Raw genomic sequence first — 18,162 nt, forward strand, 5'->3', positions numbered from 1 at the left:
TCATCAAAGAACAACTCTTACGATTACTAACATTGCAGAGAAACTGAAAAGGAAAAAAAACCATGAAGTTGTTATGCATATATCATTTTAATCTCTAGCCGAAATAAGAAAAAAAAAACACCACCCATCCGAGACAAAACAATCCAGCAGGAACAACGATAAAAAAAAGCATTAGACTGAGGCTTTAAACTCCAAACAATTCAGGGTAGCTGTGATTGTCCTTGAGACATTCCTTCAGATTGTCCTTGAGACACCCCTTGTGAAGGTTCTCCCTACAAAAAGAACACGTTGTTATTATGTTAAACAAAACAATGTATAACCATCAAACTTAAGTCTTGGTCATACCTCAAAATTAAGTCTTGGTCAACCTCTTGGTCTCTTTGGAGGTCTCTCAACAGTTTCATTTGGACATTTGGTTTTGGTGTGACCTTCTTGAAGACAGTTAGAACATGTCATCACACGCCTGTCTCGGGATAGCTTAGTTTGTTGTGACGAAGAAGACTCATTCTGTCCTTTAATATCCCACTTCAGAAAAGCACCATCTAATCCTATTATTGGCCTACAACTCTGAATCCAAGTTTCCCTTTGTGATGTAAAACAAACGTAAAACCGATCAAACCTTTGCTTGCTAGTCGGAGTTACCCCTGGAATAGTCTCAATCACCACTGTCGAATATGGATTACTTCTCCTTAACTCTGCCTCATAATCCCATATGCGAGAGAAATGTACTTCATGGCTAGCTTTCCTTTCCCGATAAAGTTTGCTCTTGGCCTTTGCGCATTGCTCCTCAGTGACAATCAAGTTGTACTCCCTTTTTATCTCCTCAGCCATTTCCTTTTTGCTAAATTTCGGGTTCAACCTTAATCTCTCTTCAAAAAGCATTGCAATTGATGACCTTTTCAACATTTTAGAGTAACCTGACCTTAAACATATATGCTCATTCACATACACTTTGATTTGCATTTTGTGTTTTCTCCTCTCGTATGAGCAATATACTCTCCACGGGCACTCTGATTCCATGTCAGAACATTTCGCACCAAGCTTCTGAGCTGACGACTTGTATAGCTTAATGTCATATCTAGTTCTTAGAGAATACCGTAGTAGAGCAACTTTGAAATCTGCAGCACATCCGAATGTCTTTCCCAGAAAGAGAAGCTCTTCACTATCTATTGTATTTGCACGCATTTCTTTACGCTCCGCTGCTTCTTCATCATCGTCTGATGACAATGGATCAGGAATATTGCTGTCATCCCAAATATCGTCGCCACTATCTGCATCACTCGCCTCTTCTTGTTCTCGAGCCATATCTCCAAAGAGAACTTCTAAATTTGGGCAATCTTCTTCTTCGACACTGATTCCATTTACTCCAACATCCTCATCTAACTCATCAGTTGCATCATCCACGATGGCCTCACAATCATCTTCAGATACATCTCCAGCTGCATCAACTTCGGTAGTAGTACCTTCTTCTCTATTGTATTCCATCCCAGTATCTTTGTCTCTAACATCTTCCACCACAGTCTCTCTGATTATATCTCCTTCGACAATAGTCTCTTCAACCCTAGCCTCTTCCACCATAGCCTCTTCCTCTCTAGTATCTTCGACACGACTTGTTTCCGCTTCAGAATTATTTTTTTGCCTCGGTTTTAGTTTAATCCTCGTATTTTTCAAGGTTTCGGGTGAGACGTGAGAGGTAAGAAGAAGATTGATGAATGGTTCTGAGAGAGATGATGAAGAAAAGTGAAATTAGGGATTTTTAGAGATGAAACTCACGACAGATTAGGGATTCTAGAATAGATTAAAACACGTCGTTTTGTGGTTAACGTCTGTTAATGATGATTTAACGTGTAACTAAACTCGTGTTTTTTTGGCTTGGTCAACAATAGTTAGGGATTTGTTTGTGATAGCATAATGGTCGAGAGTTTAAATGGCCTGTTTAAGAGTTCAGATTTGTTTTGGCTTATTTTTGTAAGTTTGGGATTTAAATGTCAATTTTTCCTTTTATTTTTTGAATGTTATTTTTGTGACAAAAACTTAAAAAATGTTATCCCAGAGAATTGCCTTTTAATACAAACTCATTTTGAATTTACATCATTTTGAGGGAAAAAAATAGTGCAAACCATTGAACATGTGATTACCTTTTGTATGATTATGGAGACATGTACATGAAACGAGCAAACGGCAAGAATTTAACAGGGAACCAATCGGTCAAAAGTTCAGATTTGCAGAGCCAATGAAAAGACCGTGGATGTCTGCAACCCCCACCATACTCTCTCATCCTCTACACTGCACCCCCAATGATTCGTTTCTAATTTTTGCTTCTAATGGTCTTTGGTAACATTTGAGCAACGACAAAGCAGTTGTGATTGTTCACAGCCATCCCCGCGATGTAAGTTTCGTGTGTAACTTGTCTCTCGAGCAAATCGTTGACTTGCAAGTGATTTGAGTTTGCGCATAGAGTTACATATCGATGTTACCCGAAATCGAGGAGTAGATAGGAGTTAAGTCATTAGAATCCCAATAGTTACAAGTTTTTTAAGATAAGAAATTGATTTCTGTGTGCACAAAAAAAAGGTAATCGATTCAGTTTGACTGTGTTCTGTTATGCTTTCTTCAGGGAAGTGCAAAGAGACTGAAAAAAGCGGCCCATAGAGGCAGCGAGGAAACCAGAGATAAGATATTTAGATCTATAGAAAATTGAAAAGAAAATGAGATAAACATTTTCATGATGACATCACAGTTATACTTAAGAGTTATATAGTAGTGATCTTGAACCATGACCTCATCTCCAGAGGGCACACTGACACAACACTCTCTCTCCGGGGTGCCTTTGAACACTAAAACATAAAAAAAAACAAGACAAACATGTATTGACATTTCTTTCATTCTTACTTGTGGTTATGACATTTTGACATCTGAGATACAAAAAAATGAAAACGTATTTACCAAGTAATGTTGCATCAAGTGGCAATGTTCAGCCCTGTTCGTCTTCAACTTCAAGTGAGCATGGTTCTCGGCTGACGTATATTATTCGTGATCTAAGTAGTTTGTATTTGACGTCACTACGTTCCTCAATTAGCTACGACCCCTTTTCTTGTTCGAGATGTATTACTATAAGTATAACCATAGGTAACAATTTAATTTATTACAGTATAATATGTAAAATCAGTGGAATATATGCTTCTACCATGTGTGGTATTTTTTTTTTTTCATGTGTGGTATTTTCATTCTACTGATATTATTCATGATTTCTCTCAAATGTGAGAAATCTATTTAAAACAAATCTTTGTTTTCGATGTGCCATGGCCATTTATAGTTCTTGCTCTTGATGGTGAATCAGAGGTCAAATACAAATCTAATAATCATCTCCGAGAAAAGTAAGAATAAATTCTGTTTAACAAAACAACCCTTATAAGTAAGAAAAAAAATCATTTTGAAATAACGGAAAGGAGAAGATCAGATTAAGCTTTCTAGGCAGCATTATGCATCAAAAAGAAGTCGACTGTCAATCAACAACTCAGAGCCCAGTGCATATTCATCATCTTTTCTACTAACGGATTTAAAACAGATACTCAAATGTATAAAACAATAAAGGATCCTCAGTAAAAAAATGCTTATAGCGTTTCATCAATAAAATAAATCAGGTCTCAAAGATTTCATGCCATCATAGGATCCTTATAAGTGTACGAAACTTAGAAAAAGAAACATGAGAAAAACGGATATATAGTAGTTACAGCACGAGCTTATTTGCTATGCCTGGTTAACATAAGCAAAGCGACTCAACGCCCATGCTTTTAAACATAGATGAAAAATCCATCCCACAAATATCGAAACTCTGCAGGAAAATCAAACTGAGAGGATATACCAATCAGGGGAAAAGGGTGCTTAAAAGATTATAAACAAAGATACAAAAGGTAGTTAGCAAAATAAATGATCTGACGGAAGTGTTTCGTATTTATACATAATGGAATTAGGGTTTCGTAGGTGTAAATGCGTCTTAGTAATAGATTAATGGGCCTTATAATTCGATATTGGGCTGCTTCAGATAAAGCCCATAAGTTTGCATATGCGCAGTTACATTTTTTAGGCCCATATCCTATCTTCAAACAGCAGAATAAAGAAAGGAGAGATAGGATAAAGAATAATAATATATTCAAACAAACAGGATAGGATATTGAATCACATGGGGGAGAGAAGAGAATGACGACGATGGTAAAACTAAATTTTATAAAGTTTTTCATTTTCATGTGTATAAAAATGCGATTCTTTGCTTTCCTTTCTTCTTACTCTCCACATCCTTTCTGACACCTCACCTCTCCCACCACCTCCGTTCCGTTCCGTTCTCCAAAAAAAAAAGGTAAAAAACTAATCATTAATCATCTCTTCGATTTTCGATTCGTCTAATTCAGATCCCCGATTCTGATCTTGATTCTCATCTCATCAGAGATTTGATCGGCGAGATTAATGGACTCGAATCAGACGACGACCACCACGAGCTCTAGCTCCGATCTCTCTCACCGTAAGCGCAAGAAGAAATCTCCACCGTCTCCGCCTCCTCCATCGTTGCAGAAATGGAGATCGGAGAAGCAGCAACAGATCTACTCGACGAAGCTCGTCCAAGCTCTCCGCGAGCTTCGAATCAGCCAGACACCTTCTTCACCATCCAACCCTCGCAACGGCAGAGCCGTGCGCGAAGTCGCCGACAGGGCCTTGGCCGTGGCGGCGAGAGGCAAAACGCTCTGGAGCCGAGCGATTCTATCCAAAGCCGTTAAGCTCAAATTCAGGAAACACAAACGGCAGAGGATCACGGCTCCTTCGGCGTTGACTCACCCGGTAATCGCGACCGGGAGTATCAGGTCAAAGAAACAGAGAGGGGCGACGGTTATGAGGATCAAGGCCAAAGGACTGCCAGCTGTACAGAGGAAAGTCAAAGTTCTTAGCCGGTTAGTTCCCGGTTGCCGTAAACAGACGTTACCGGTGGTTTTGGAAGAGACCACTGATTATATAGCTGCTATGGAGATGCAGATTCGTGCCATGACTGCTCTTCTCTCCGCCGTCACCTCTCCGACAGAACATGAAGAGGAGGGACAAACACATGTGCTTGGTTAGTTGGCCAAACTGTCTTTTTCCTTTTTCTTTCTTTTTTTCAATTTACAAAAAAAAACCAAAAAAAAATGTTTCTCATTTATTTTTTCACTGTACCGTTTGCGGTTTGAATATTTTACTATTTGTCATTTTACCATTTCATCATGTATATCCATTTTTATCTTGAATCTCTCTCTGTGTTACAGTGATTGAGCTCTGTAATCGTAATAAATTTCAGTTTATTGATAATCGTGGAAGTACATTTCAGTTTCAATGTTGTTTAATTAAGATAGCACATGATGACAAGATCGAGTATTGTTTTAGGTATTATGAATGAATGAATGGCAAATGCAACAATGGAAGATTATGATTAAAGCTTCTTGTTTTGTTATGTTTGGAGTTAGGTTGGTGATTGGAATTGAATTGTTATGACACTTATATGATTGTTTATTTTTCTTCTTTTGTATATGGTTATTTGGTTAGATTTTGGTGATGTAAGAAGGTTAAAAAGGAAATAAAAAAACTAGAGAGTTATACCACAATAGATCACATGGCTGATTAAGACATATAGACATGAACATAAATGACTCAGTCACATGCTCCGTTCTGAAAAGAGAAGTATATAAATATAATAATCGACCAATGTATATTTTCCTTTCCTTATGTTTGATTCCTCTAGAAGAAAATTATTACTTAGGTAAAAGAAAACAAAGTGAATAACAAAAAAAAAACTAAAAAGGCAGTAAAATCTTCTTCTTTGTTTTTGGTCGGCCAAAAGGCACTGATTTTGGTGAAACTGTTAGTATTTTCGAAGAATAGTGATAGCAAAAAAAAAAAAAAAAAAGCAAATTCATGAAACATAATGTTTTCTGACACATGTCATGTGGTTCTTACATTATCTCCAACTTTCAATACTTGTAGACTAACCCCACCAACATCTTATATTTTTGTTGCACATGTGATGCATTCAATTGTGTAGACAATGAAAATCTTTGAATAGATATACTTCAGAAGATATGTAGTAGAGATCATCCTTTAATTACTTAACAGTAAACTCTGACCACATAATAACAAATATTGTAGGATTTAGAAAAGTACTTTATTCCAAAATCATTACATTTCATTTACCTCGACAAGGTATTTACTCCTACTGATATGTTCGAAAATAAATTTTCAGTTAAACTTTTATTTAGTTATTCAGTTAGACTAATATTTCCAGCATTATTTTCAATATATAGTAGTATTGAATAGTTGCAATGTGCGTATATTAGCCTAAACTATTCTGTATTCAAGTTAAATGTGCAAGTGATAGCCAAGTTTGAATTGAAATCTTAAATTGGTGTAGTCGTCGTAAGAGTCTAAGACGAGGGTAAAGGAACTAAGAATAGCCATGTAAAAGACAAATTTAATTATACGACCACAAAAATAAAGAAGATAGTAAGAAAGAGGAGAGCACATGGGTTAAATGATTTTGTGTAGCCGTCGACTCTTAAACGTGTATGTATAGTGTCGCTATGAGAGCTTTAAGCTGCTTTCCGTTAACCTCATCTTTAATTTGATTGAAAATAAAGACTATTTATTGGTGTTATTCCAATCACCTTTTTATTGTCCACTATTCGAGTCACTTAGTTGTCGGTTTAGATACACTGTATACACTTTGCATGGTCGTAGATTAGCATGGAAGAAACCTACAAAACATCATGCTTCAACAAACTATTGGTTTCATCCTTAATCAGGATTAGTAGTGGTTGTAGAAACTGGTGTATATCAACTCGTATGTCGCAAAGTGCATATGTACTCATATAGCTTTTATTCCTTTTTTACTCACAAAATTGATAAACCATTTTTATATCAACCAAACGTTGATTTCGTTTGAACATATAGTTTTTTGTTAACTACAAAGAGTTTGGACCTTAAATCATCCAAAATCAGCATGTGCTGATACCAAAACATGGTATAAACCACCTTTTTATCAGATTTCAAACTACGAACATAAACATCAACGCATACCATATAGTTGTACTTTCGTAGTTGGAAAATATATATTACGTGTGTTGTTGAGATTCAGCACTACCTCAGAAGCTATGTCAAAGAATCTATCATAAACTTCGTCAAGAACTGGTAATGAAAATCAAGCAAGTTCGCATAATTTAAACCAAAATAAAAACGTTTGAAAAAGTAAATATCAATTTTATAAAGTAACGGAAGTTGATAAGATTTTTGAAATATTACTTTCACAAAGTTATGAAAAATTACAAATATTTTAAAATATTTTTTACTCTCTCTGTCTCATTTTAAGTGATGTTTTAGGATTTTTATTTTGTCTCATTTTAAGTGATGTTCTCACTAATCTAGGTAGAATTTAATATGATTTGAATTTTATGACCAATTATAAAATACTTGGTTAAACTAGTTTTATTTAATGTATTTTTATGTTACCAAGATAAACTACATAAAAATATGTGTTTTCTTAATCTATGTGCAATAACCTAAAACATCACATAAACTTGGACAGAGGGAGTAATAAATTTATAGAAATGGGTGAATGTCCTAATCCAACTAGTTTAAATTAATGTAGTAAAACTTTTATTATATAATGGGAGCTCGTGTGTTTTGTTATCTCTTATCCTTTGAAGCCAAGCATCTTACAAATACCGATGTATATTTTTCTATTTTTATTCGAAGAGAGGTGCTAGATCTTTGTAAATCCTGAATAAACAAATATAGGCGTCTACCTAGAGTAAACATTTACTGGTATGTATCTTCTATGTTTATTCCGCTTTCTTTTTCTCTTCTCTATAATTTTACAAATTTTCATACTTTCTAACTTACATCGACGAATCTGTTAGAGAATGTGTCAAATTTTGTTTGTTTGATTCTTGATACCAAATCAAACTGTTTTTTCCATTATTATGTGGTTGAATTTTCCTAACATGTGTGACGATGGAAAACAAACTTTACACTTGCATTTTAACGGAATGGTAGAATTACAGTTTTATTTGTTTAATACGGTGTGCGTACAACTGTACTAGAATAAAATATCTTCGTGCACCCAAAGCATATGCTCGACAATTTCATCAATAAAGATGCATGTCTTCTCAGATATACGAACTACACAGCAATTATGCGCTCGTTAGTAAATTATAGACATTGTTTATCAAGACGGTTCCAGTTTCACAATGACGGGCAGCATGTGGTGTGCAGCTGTTCTAACCATACACGAGCCACTGACCATTCTTATTCGCACGTGGGGCACATCACTTGTTGGACCACACGTGTTCTCAGATTATCCACTACCTTACTATCCATAATAGGGAAACAAAATATGCCCATTTGAATATTTTTTCTTTATCTCACGTCCAGCTGAATCTATTCAATGCAATGTTGTGTACTATATATTTTCTTTTGTTAAAGAAACGATTCCGATGGGATTCGATCCACAATTTCCGGTTTTGTAGACGAGCGCCCTATATCCATTGAGCCACAGTCTTTTGTACAGTATATTCGATCCAGTCTTTGATGCAATGTTTTTTTCCCAAAATATGATCATTACTGTTTAGTTGAGCAACTATTGGATAATAGTTTTCTTATGAGAATATGATTATTCTTAGAATAAATATGTGGTTTTTAAAGCCTAACGTATACGACAAGAACAAAACGTTAGATTCACAACAAGAACAACAAAAACAAATATTTAAATGGAAAATGTAGATAGGAATTATGGTAAGTTGCTGTGTTGAAACAAGAGATGGGCATTTCTCTGCTGTCTCATCTCAGTCCACGACAAATTTTGTTGGATTGTCAAGTAATATACAAATATTTTTTTTTGTAACAAAGGTAAATACAAATCTTCATTTCTCAGTTTCTTGTTTAAAAAAAAAAATTTCGTTTGTCAGCATTAATTTCTGATATCAATTACTATATGCATGTAATATTATTATTCAGCATTATTTAATATATATTTACCGGGCTGTTTATGGTAATAAAACACGCAATCTATGCTCTATACTACTAGCAGTTGTAATTTTTTGGGTCAAAACTAATTTTGTAATATCTAATCTATTAATTTAGGAATTATCTACTATTTGAAGTTCTCATTTAAATTTTGGACTCTTTCATAGTTGTTGCTAGAATATATCATGCCTCCTATACAATGCAACCTACCAACTTAAATTAAACCAAATCTTAACCAATATAGATTAGTTAAACCTAACCAGTAACACTTTTATAATATTTTTGGTTAATCTCTTAATATAATTAGATCATATAAAACTGAACCACTCTTAAATCAACGAGTTCCATATCATTTCAGACATAAGAGAAAAAATATCCGACTCATTTACAACGTAAGCATAAAAAAACCGTGTATGCTTATGCTCATTGATCTTCCAAAAACCAAATAATTGTGGCATAGACCAACATAGGCTCATGTTCGTATCACTACTTTACTTCCATATATTTACTCTTCACCTACATCATATCACAACATACACAGTTATGCAAGAACATAATTTTTTTTGTTCAAACAACCAAATAATGGTGGTATATGGTCAGTAGATTTTTTAAATATGTTTTTTTATATATTACATTTTACGAGACTATGTGTATAAGTTTTTTTTTGAAAAAGGGCATAACTAATATATATATGTCTAATATGTATATATATATATATAAATGTTACAAAAATATATATAATATTATATACACATATTATATATACCATATATTATTAATTGAAATTTGACAAATCAATTTCCGCCCTTTAGAGCGGGTACTAATCTAGTATATATTATAGTAAAGAATTTAAGATCCATTCATTATTGTCATGGTTTCAGTTCTTACCTCTACAAACAGATTTTTTTCTCTCTGGTTTTAACGTCTACAAACAAATGTGATAGATGATTTTGAGCAGGACGGTATTGGTATACATGCTTACGTGAATAACGTTTACCGAAACAAAGCCATGTCTTTTTGGTTGATAAGTTTATATTCATGTTATTCTAGACGGCTATGAACTCTATGCAGTGATGAAAATTGATGTCTATTCTATTGATTAGAGCTCTATATCAGATATACATACTAAGAGCATTTTTATCCCTAAAATCCATTAGGATTTCTTAACCTTTTTTTTTTACTTTTCTGATTTAAAAAAAAAAATTAAAATCACACCAATCGTGAGTCACCACGTGTCGTGGGACCCGCGAATAGTGCATAAAACCCATCCCATGAGTTTTTCATCTGGCGACTTTTTTGCTTTGTTTCTCTTCTTTTTGTGGTCTTCCTTCTTTTGAAAACCCTTTAGAAACCATGAATAAAGATGCTCTAACTGACGAGGGTTTCTATTGAGTAGAATTCTTATGATAAGTGATAAACTAACCAATTTATGGCGGTTAGTAATTAAAGATTCATGTTAATTGATGCTTTGGAGTATAGCTTGACTCATATCTGACTGTAATTTTAATCATAATTTTACCTGAAGTTGTAACAAAATACTTCAGACTTTGGCCTGATATTACACATGTTCACCAAAAGGGACACTTACATATATATCAACAAGGTACAGTTGATACAGAACTAATAATTAAACCGAGTAATACTTGTAGTTGTAATACTAAGTGATAATTCAACTTTCGTTTTATCTATCGAATGCCTAAAAACCAATCTAGCTCAAGGCTCACATGCTACGAGAGTAGTGGACAAGTGGTTGTTCTTTCCTTTGTTCTCTACAATTACCTTTTTTAGAAAAGCCACCTTTTGATAATCAGTTATTGAGTGGCAATTAGATCCATAGACTTTGATTAAGCGCGGGCTAATCATAGTTTAAACTTGATTAGTTATAGATAGTAGATTTTAGAACACGCGATCGCAAGATGGTACAATCATTTTATTAATTTACCATTTTCCAAGTTTTCCAAAAGTCGTCATACTCTCAACACTTATCTATAACTCAAGACTTTCAAACTAAGTTAACAGCATCCGAGTCTGCTATTAAACTTGATTATGATTTTGTTTCACCCTCGTTAGTTGTTATAACCAAGTAGGCAATTACTAAATCAAGAAAGATAATACTAGAAATCAATTAGGCCATCTTAATTATATAAGTTGGGAAAAACAGAACAGCGACTTGTTCATTTGTCTACAAACACACAGAAAGGAGAAAAACATTGTCCAAAGCTATTTAAAACGCACGTGGGTAGGACCCTGGTCTGTCTAGTTTTCCAAAAAGCCGTAAAACACGAAAACAACAATTTTGTAGTAACTACGATAATAACATTTATTAATTAATGGAACATATCTTAATGAAATATAATTCAATGTTTACAAACTGATTTGTTGAAAAAAAAAACCGATTTAACTGTGAACAAGATTACTAGTGTATTGGTTAAGGTTTTTTTATAAACCAACAAAGCAAAAAAATCAATGGGATAAATGCACACACGAAAAAAAAACTTGCGAACTAATTGACTAGTATTTCAGGTGTCTTCTAAACTTTTGATAGTTTTTATTTTCTATAAATAGGGAAGATGATATAATTACAATTTTGTTGGTGTATAATCATAATTTTATTTTAAGGTAACCATGTGTTTATGTCTTATTGACTTATCGGCCAGTCATGTTTTCTGTATGAACGTATTTAATTAGTGTTATGCCATGGATTTCTCACCAAATAACTATCACATTACTTGATCTAAATTTGAAATATATTTTTGTACTTGCAAGAAGTAGCTGGAGCGCATGTTACTAAACTATTATATAAATTGTATGGATCAAAACTAAAATCTATTTTTTTCATCAAATTGTCATTTTGTTTCAAGGGAAACTCAAAACTCCAAAAAAGTGTTAACATATTTTCAGGTCAATCTTACAACTCAACCAGAGTCATGCGGTCACCAATACATTATCTTCCGTTAACTATAAGTTCAATCAATTTAAGTGTTAAAAAGGGAACTTTTTATTTGATAGACAATTCAAAATCTTTTCTTCCTGATAGAAAAAAAGAAAAAAATATTTATCTGAAAGTGGTAAAATTATTTCGTTACATTGGACCAAATATATTTCAGATCCCGGTTCTAATGTTATTCAAACTTTTAAAGAAAATCATATGACTGTATGTATGATCATACAATATACAGCAGCACGCTACTTTGCCACAGGTACAACAAGGAGACTATGCGATAGAATGAAGGATGGGCTCTTACGCAGATATATTCTTGTTAGGCCTGAATTTAACAAAAAGGCGAATTGGTTTTGTAAGACATTGACCAATAGACCCAATAACAATACTGTAAAGTCCAGTTTGGACTTTCTTCACGCGTCTCGGTTTATAAAGAAAGTGACAGTGTCGGCCCTGAGGGGAAGCACAACAAGCACCAGCTTCCAGCCCATCCAAAAAAACTTGAAAAAACCAGCCTTTTTAAAGCAAATTATCTATCTTATTAAAGCTGAAGTACAATTTCGGTGTGTTTGGAAACATGAATTGCAGTTTAAAAAGAAAGTTTGATTGGAAACATGGATAACAATATTAAATGAGAATTGTTTGGAAACATGGATAGCAGTATATTTACTTTCTTTTATTTACACATTTAGTCATTGCATTTATAAAAAAATAGATATTTCCTTTTCGTAATTTTTTTATTTACAGATTTTACCACTACATTTAAAATCAATTTAAATTAATTAATTGTAATTCCAAACTTATCTAAACAAATTGATGTCTCCATATATTGATCATTATTAATATGTAAAATTACTATTAAAAAAATATTTCACATATTTTAGTCAAACACATAAAAATATATTTTTTTTTATTTTTTTACAAAATCAGTTAGGCATAAACATTCGGATCATTTAGGTACGAGTCGTTTTTTTCGGGTATAGATTTTTTGGGTTTTGAAATTTCTTTTCAGTACTTCCTTTTTGTGTTTTTTATTTATAGATTCTACCACTGCATTTCAAATCAATTTAAATTCATTAATTACAATTCCATAACTTATTGAAACAAATTGATATTCATATATTGATCATTATTAATATTTTACAAATATTACTGAATAAAATTTTATATTTCACTTAATTTAGCCAAACACATAAAATATTTTTTATTTGTTTACAGAATCCGTTAGAAATAAATATTTGGGTACCCATTTAGTTACTGGTCAATTTTTTCGGGTATAGATTTTTTTGGTTTTGATATTAGGCCATGTTTGGATATAAATTTAGGTGTGAGTTTCAAATTGAATCCCCCGGATCTGTATGAATTTTGTTCTGATGTATAAGAAACTAAAAATATTCAAATAACGAAAGTATTTTAAAATGATTTATATTTGAACAAAAAATAATGGCATCACATAACAAAAAATCAATATAAAAGTACTGTACATTTGTATTCAAAATCATTTTTTAACAACAAACTACACAAATATGTTTATTTTTATAAAAAATAAATTACAATGTAAATATTTAATTAATATAGAAATATGTCACATTGTTTAAACAAAATATCAATATAAAAGTATTATACATTTGCGTTCTAAAATTATTTATTTTAACAACAAGGCAAATAAATATATTTATTAGATAGAAAATAAAACAAAGCCAAAAAACACATAGTTTACCAAAGAGACTCTATATGTCAAACTTATTATAAAGAAGATTTTACTAAGATAAATACATTCAATAATTATAAACAAATAATATGTTTCATAAAACTGAAAATAATACCCGCCCTTTCAAGGGCGGGTCAAAATCTAGTTGATATATATGTATGATACTTTAGTTAAAAATATACAAAATAGGCCAAGTTTTAGAAAATTGCTTGTGGTCTTTCCCATGTCAGGACCGCTACTGAGAAAGTCTTGATAAAAAAGATCGAATACCCAACTACAAATTCAGATGAAAAGGCTAGAGGCCACGTACCATGTACTTGAATAAGTACACCCACAATAAAAGCACTTTAACAATATTTTTATTATAAATGTAACTTTTTCAAATATGACTTTGGCATCACTATTTATAGAAATGTTGGTTGATGAATGGTGCTACTCGAAACGTCTAAACGTGTCTGTTAAGCATATAACTTTCTACTAGCAATTTAGAGAGATGAGCCATGCGGACGACGACACATGTTCCAATATTAGTAATTTAAAATAGATTGGGATGATATTGGAGGGGTGGCGATGGCAGTATCATCACCAAGAAAAGCACTAAGAAGTTGCCGTCCCACTTTGTTCAGCATTGTTCACACATACCGGTCAAAGGAAGCTACTAGAACTTACGTGGCTCTTACGTTTCCATCACCCTCGGTTCCTTATAAATAGATACACATTCCAACGTTCTCTCCATATACCATCAAGTGATATACAACCTCACAAACAGCTTCGCTAGCTATCTTTATTTGTTTTTAAAACTTCACAAATAAGAATCTTTTTTATCAGTGACTGATTAGTTTGGTTCGTAAAGGAAGTGATGAAAATGGGGAGCCTCAAGTTCTTGGGAGCTGCTTTCTTGGTCTTGGTTGTTTTTGACGTATGTTTAGCAGCTAGATCACCAAAAGCTCTCGGTAGAGGCTCTGGTTCAGGCTCTGGTTATGGCTCAGGATCCGGGGGAGGCAATGGCGGCGGTGGAGGTGGCGGCGGCGGTGGTGGTGGTGGTGGTGGTGGAGGAGGAGGAGAAGGTTCAGGTTCAGGGAGTGGCTACGGTTCAGGGTATGGATCCGGTAGTGGTTACGGGTCTGGAGGAGGTAACGATGGTGGTGGGGGTGGAGGCGGCGGCAGAGGAGGTGGTGGTGGAGGTGGAGCTGGTAACGGAGGTTCCGGCTACGGGTCAGGTTATGGAAGCGGTTCTGGATATGGAAGTGGTGGTGGTAGAGGCGGAGGAGGTGGCGGTGGAGGAGGCGGAGGTGGTGGTGGTGGTGGTAGCCGTGGAAATGGATCAGGCTATGGAAGCGGATACGGTGAAGGATATGGGAGCGGATACGGTGGAGGTGATAATTACGGGGACTCACCCTAAATGATTCTTAATGAGACATAAGCTTATTTTTACATGATAATAATGAGGTGACAGATTCTTTATCGTCACATAGACATGCTTATATATTATGTTGAGTCTTCTTTCGTTACTGAAGATAGGGATTGGGTGGTTTCCGTTGTCAATAAACATGCATGTTTCCATGCACATATTGCACTATATATATATAATTCTTATGACGTGTCACATGTACATCAGTTTCTAGTATTCATTTTATGAAATACTTCGGATACATCGATAACTTTTGAATGACATAAATAAATTAGGTTAGTTCCCGCAAAGAATAACACTTAGGCCATGTTTATTGCATGGTTTTAGAGTAGAGTTATTAGCATAATATAAGAATCATTTCTTAATTTTAACTAAGAAAAATTAAAAATTATCTTTTAAGTATTTTATTTAAAAAACGGTTTTTAAACTTTTCAGTTAAAAGTTAAGAGATAATTCTTATATTACGCTAAGAATCCCACCTTAAAAACCCACCAATAAACATGCACTTATGTATCGTTAAGAACATGTGACGATAATGAATCTGTCACCTCATTATTATCATGTAAAAATAAGCTTATGTCTTATTAAGACCTTGTGTTTTTAACAACTTTATCCAAATAAGAAAAAGAGGTCAACTAACTATTGGAAAAATAAATCCGGACTTCAATTATTGTTTTAACTTAAAAAGTAGGCATGGGCATTTTACCCGGACCCGAAGATCCGACTCGAAACCGACCCGAAAAACCCGGTTCGGATAGGAACCGACCCGATCAAATTACCCTATCGGGTCTTGTTGTAAAGGACCCGCGGGTCTTGGACCCGACCCGACCCGAACCCAGAACCCGACAGGTATCCGAATTAACAATGTAAATTAAATAAAATGTATTGAAGGGGAGTCGAAGACGAGTTATTTGTCTACAGATAAAATGGGTCAACCACTAGAAGACAACCAATTATTGTTCTATCTTGCATAGTTTAGTATATATACACATTTTAATATAATAAAAACAAAAATTTTAAATAAAATGTCAAATATTTTCGGATATATTAATATTTTCACATGTTTTTTTGTATTTTTAGGTATTTTTAGGTCGTACCCGAACCGAACCCGACCCGAACCCGACCCAGAACCGAACCGATAAATTCTAGTTACCCGAATGGGTCCAACTATCTAAGACCCGACCCGATCCGGACCCGGTACGACCCAAACCGACCCGGAACCGAAAATTTAAAATTACCCTATCGGGTCCTAAACTCCTAGACCCGAAAGACCCGGATCCGAAAGGACCCGATCCGAACCCGACCCGACAACCCGAATGTCCAGGCCTATTAAAAAGGATTTCAGATTTGATATTCGTTTCTAAAAATATTAATATTTATAATTTACTTCATATTTTACAGATATTAAATATTAATATTTATTATGCATCGTAGAAATATGGATATCCGAACTTTTTTTATTTGAATCGAGATTAATCGAATCAAAATTTAAAAATATTTTATCCAACTCTAAGATATAGAGTATGATTGTATAGCAGTAGTAGCTATAAATAGTTTGTCAAAAAGTTATTTACTCTCAGTTCAACTGAAAGATTGTTAGTCAAGTAAAAACAAATTTTGTTATTTTTGCACTGGATACCGTTTGAATAAAAGTAAATGTACCGTTTTATTATCTCTTTTTTTTGTTTAAGCTACCATTTTATTATCTAAACGACACTATAGTTAACATAAAAAGATGGAAAATAAGGAAAATATCAGAAAGTGGAAAAAATATTTCTCTCACAAAATAGAAGAGTAGATTGTTATAATGCTTTTTCGCTTTATTTACAGAACATAGAGTCAACATTCATAATGACAATTTTACCTGATTGATAAGTTTATAGCTGAATATGAAATAAACTGAATTTAAAAATAAAAATTTACTCTATAAATACCATTTAGTCACACTCTGTTACTAAGACTGTTTTAATTTAATTTAATTTTGTTTTGTTTTTATTTATTAATATTACTTTTTTCCTTTTACTCCATTAAATTTATTCTCTTTTCCTTCATTTAATTTATAAACAACAATTCTTTTTTTTGTTACTGAAACAACAATCCTCTTTATGGAAATATTAAAGATTTTAATATTTATTCAATTATTTGGGCAAACTCAAAGATTATTACACACTAATGTAACATAGTATATTCTTTAAAAATTGTTCATTATGGGTAGCTAAACTGATCCGTTGAAGAAGAAAAGTGTAGTAAATCTAAATATATAAAGTATGACTTTTACTTTTTTTTTTGTTACATGTGGAAAGAGAATTTGATGATATGTGTTTTCATATATTTTGTTTTTACATTTTAGATATTTTTCTTTTATATTACTATAATTTAGCCCAATATTTTGTAATTGTGATTTTTTCTTCTTCAACTGGTTTCAAAATTTCTAATCGTAACTTTAACCTTTATTTTACATAAATGAATCTTAAATACAGTTCATCATATCTAATATTTTTCGCAAAAAATCATCATCATATATAAATTTTTCTAATCTATTTTAATAATCAATAAAATCAAAAAAAAAAATAAGCAAAATATTATAAATAATATAAATATATTTTAAATATTTAATTTATTCACAAGTAAAAATAACATTAATTTTATTAGTTTATTATCTTTTACTATTTTCTATTATTTAATTTACAAATTATATATTTATTTTCCACAAATAAATCTTAAATACAATTCATCATATCTAATTTTCTCGCAAAAACCATTATCATATATAAAGTTTGCTAATTTATTTTAATAATCAATAAAATAAAGATAAATAAATAAATAATGAAAACATAAATTTTTACTATTTTATTATATTTTACTATTTTATATGATTTCATTTACAAATTATATATTTATTTTACTATTAAAATAAAAAATAACCGAACTAAGAAAAAGAAACTGAAGCATGTTACATAATATAAACCTGAAACATCTACAATCATAGAGAAATCAAAATGTCATAGTACTACTAACTTAATAAAGATCCAAAGTTGAAAAAAGATTAAGAATGAAGAT

At 32.8% G+C, this 18,162-nt stretch overlaps 2 protein-coding genes and 2 non-coding genes across 4 annotated transcripts; 2 read left to right on the forward strand and 2 right to left on the reverse strand.

The window, feature by feature from the left end:
* Positions 1 to 3,453: 3,453 nt before the first annotated feature.
* On the reverse strand, positions 3,454 to 3,546 carry LOC130495383 (small nucleolar RNA snoR118). Its single transcript, XR_008934654.1, has one exon. It is a non-coding gene; the product is annotated as a small nucleolar RNA snoR118 (small nucleolar RNA).
* A 49-nt stretch (positions 3,547 to 3,595) lies between these two features.
* Positions 3,596 to 3,672, reverse strand: LOC130495335 (small nucleolar RNA R66). The gene has a single exon (XR_008934607.1). It is a non-coding gene; the product is annotated as a small nucleolar RNA R66 (small nucleolar RNA).
* A 496-nt stretch (positions 3,673 to 4,168) lies between these two features.
* LOC108856622 (transcription factor bHLH147) lies at positions 4,169 to 5,359 on the forward strand. The gene is made up of 2 exons (XM_056986805.1): positions 4,169 to 4,357; positions 4,445 to 5,359. Exon 2 carries the CDS (start codon positions 4,465 to 4,467, stop codon positions 5,107 to 5,109), a length of 645 nt encoding a protein of 214 aa, XP_056842785.1. The 5' UTR covers positions 4,169 to 4,357; positions 4,445 to 4,464; the 3' UTR covers positions 5,110 to 5,359.
* An 8,653-nt stretch (positions 5,360 to 14,012) lies between these two features.
* LOC108859950 (putative glycine-rich cell wall structural protein 1) lies at positions 14,013 to 15,303 on the forward strand. Its single transcript, XM_057010402.1, has one exon. It carries the CDS (start codon positions 14,551 to 14,553, stop codon positions 15,091 to 15,093), a length of 543 nt encoding a protein of 180 aa, XP_056866382.1. The 5' UTR covers positions 14,013 to 14,550; the 3' UTR covers positions 15,094 to 15,303.
* Positions 15,304 to 18,162: the final 2,859 nt, after the last annotated feature.

The sequence above is a fragment of the Raphanus sativus genome, chromosome 5 (assembly GCF_000801105.2).
Source record: "Raphanus sativus cultivar WK10039 chromosome 5, ASM80110v3, whole genome shotgun sequence".
Classification (NCBI taxonomy): domain Eukaryota; kingdom Viridiplantae; phylum Streptophyta; class Magnoliopsida; order Brassicales; family Brassicaceae; genus Raphanus; species Raphanus sativus.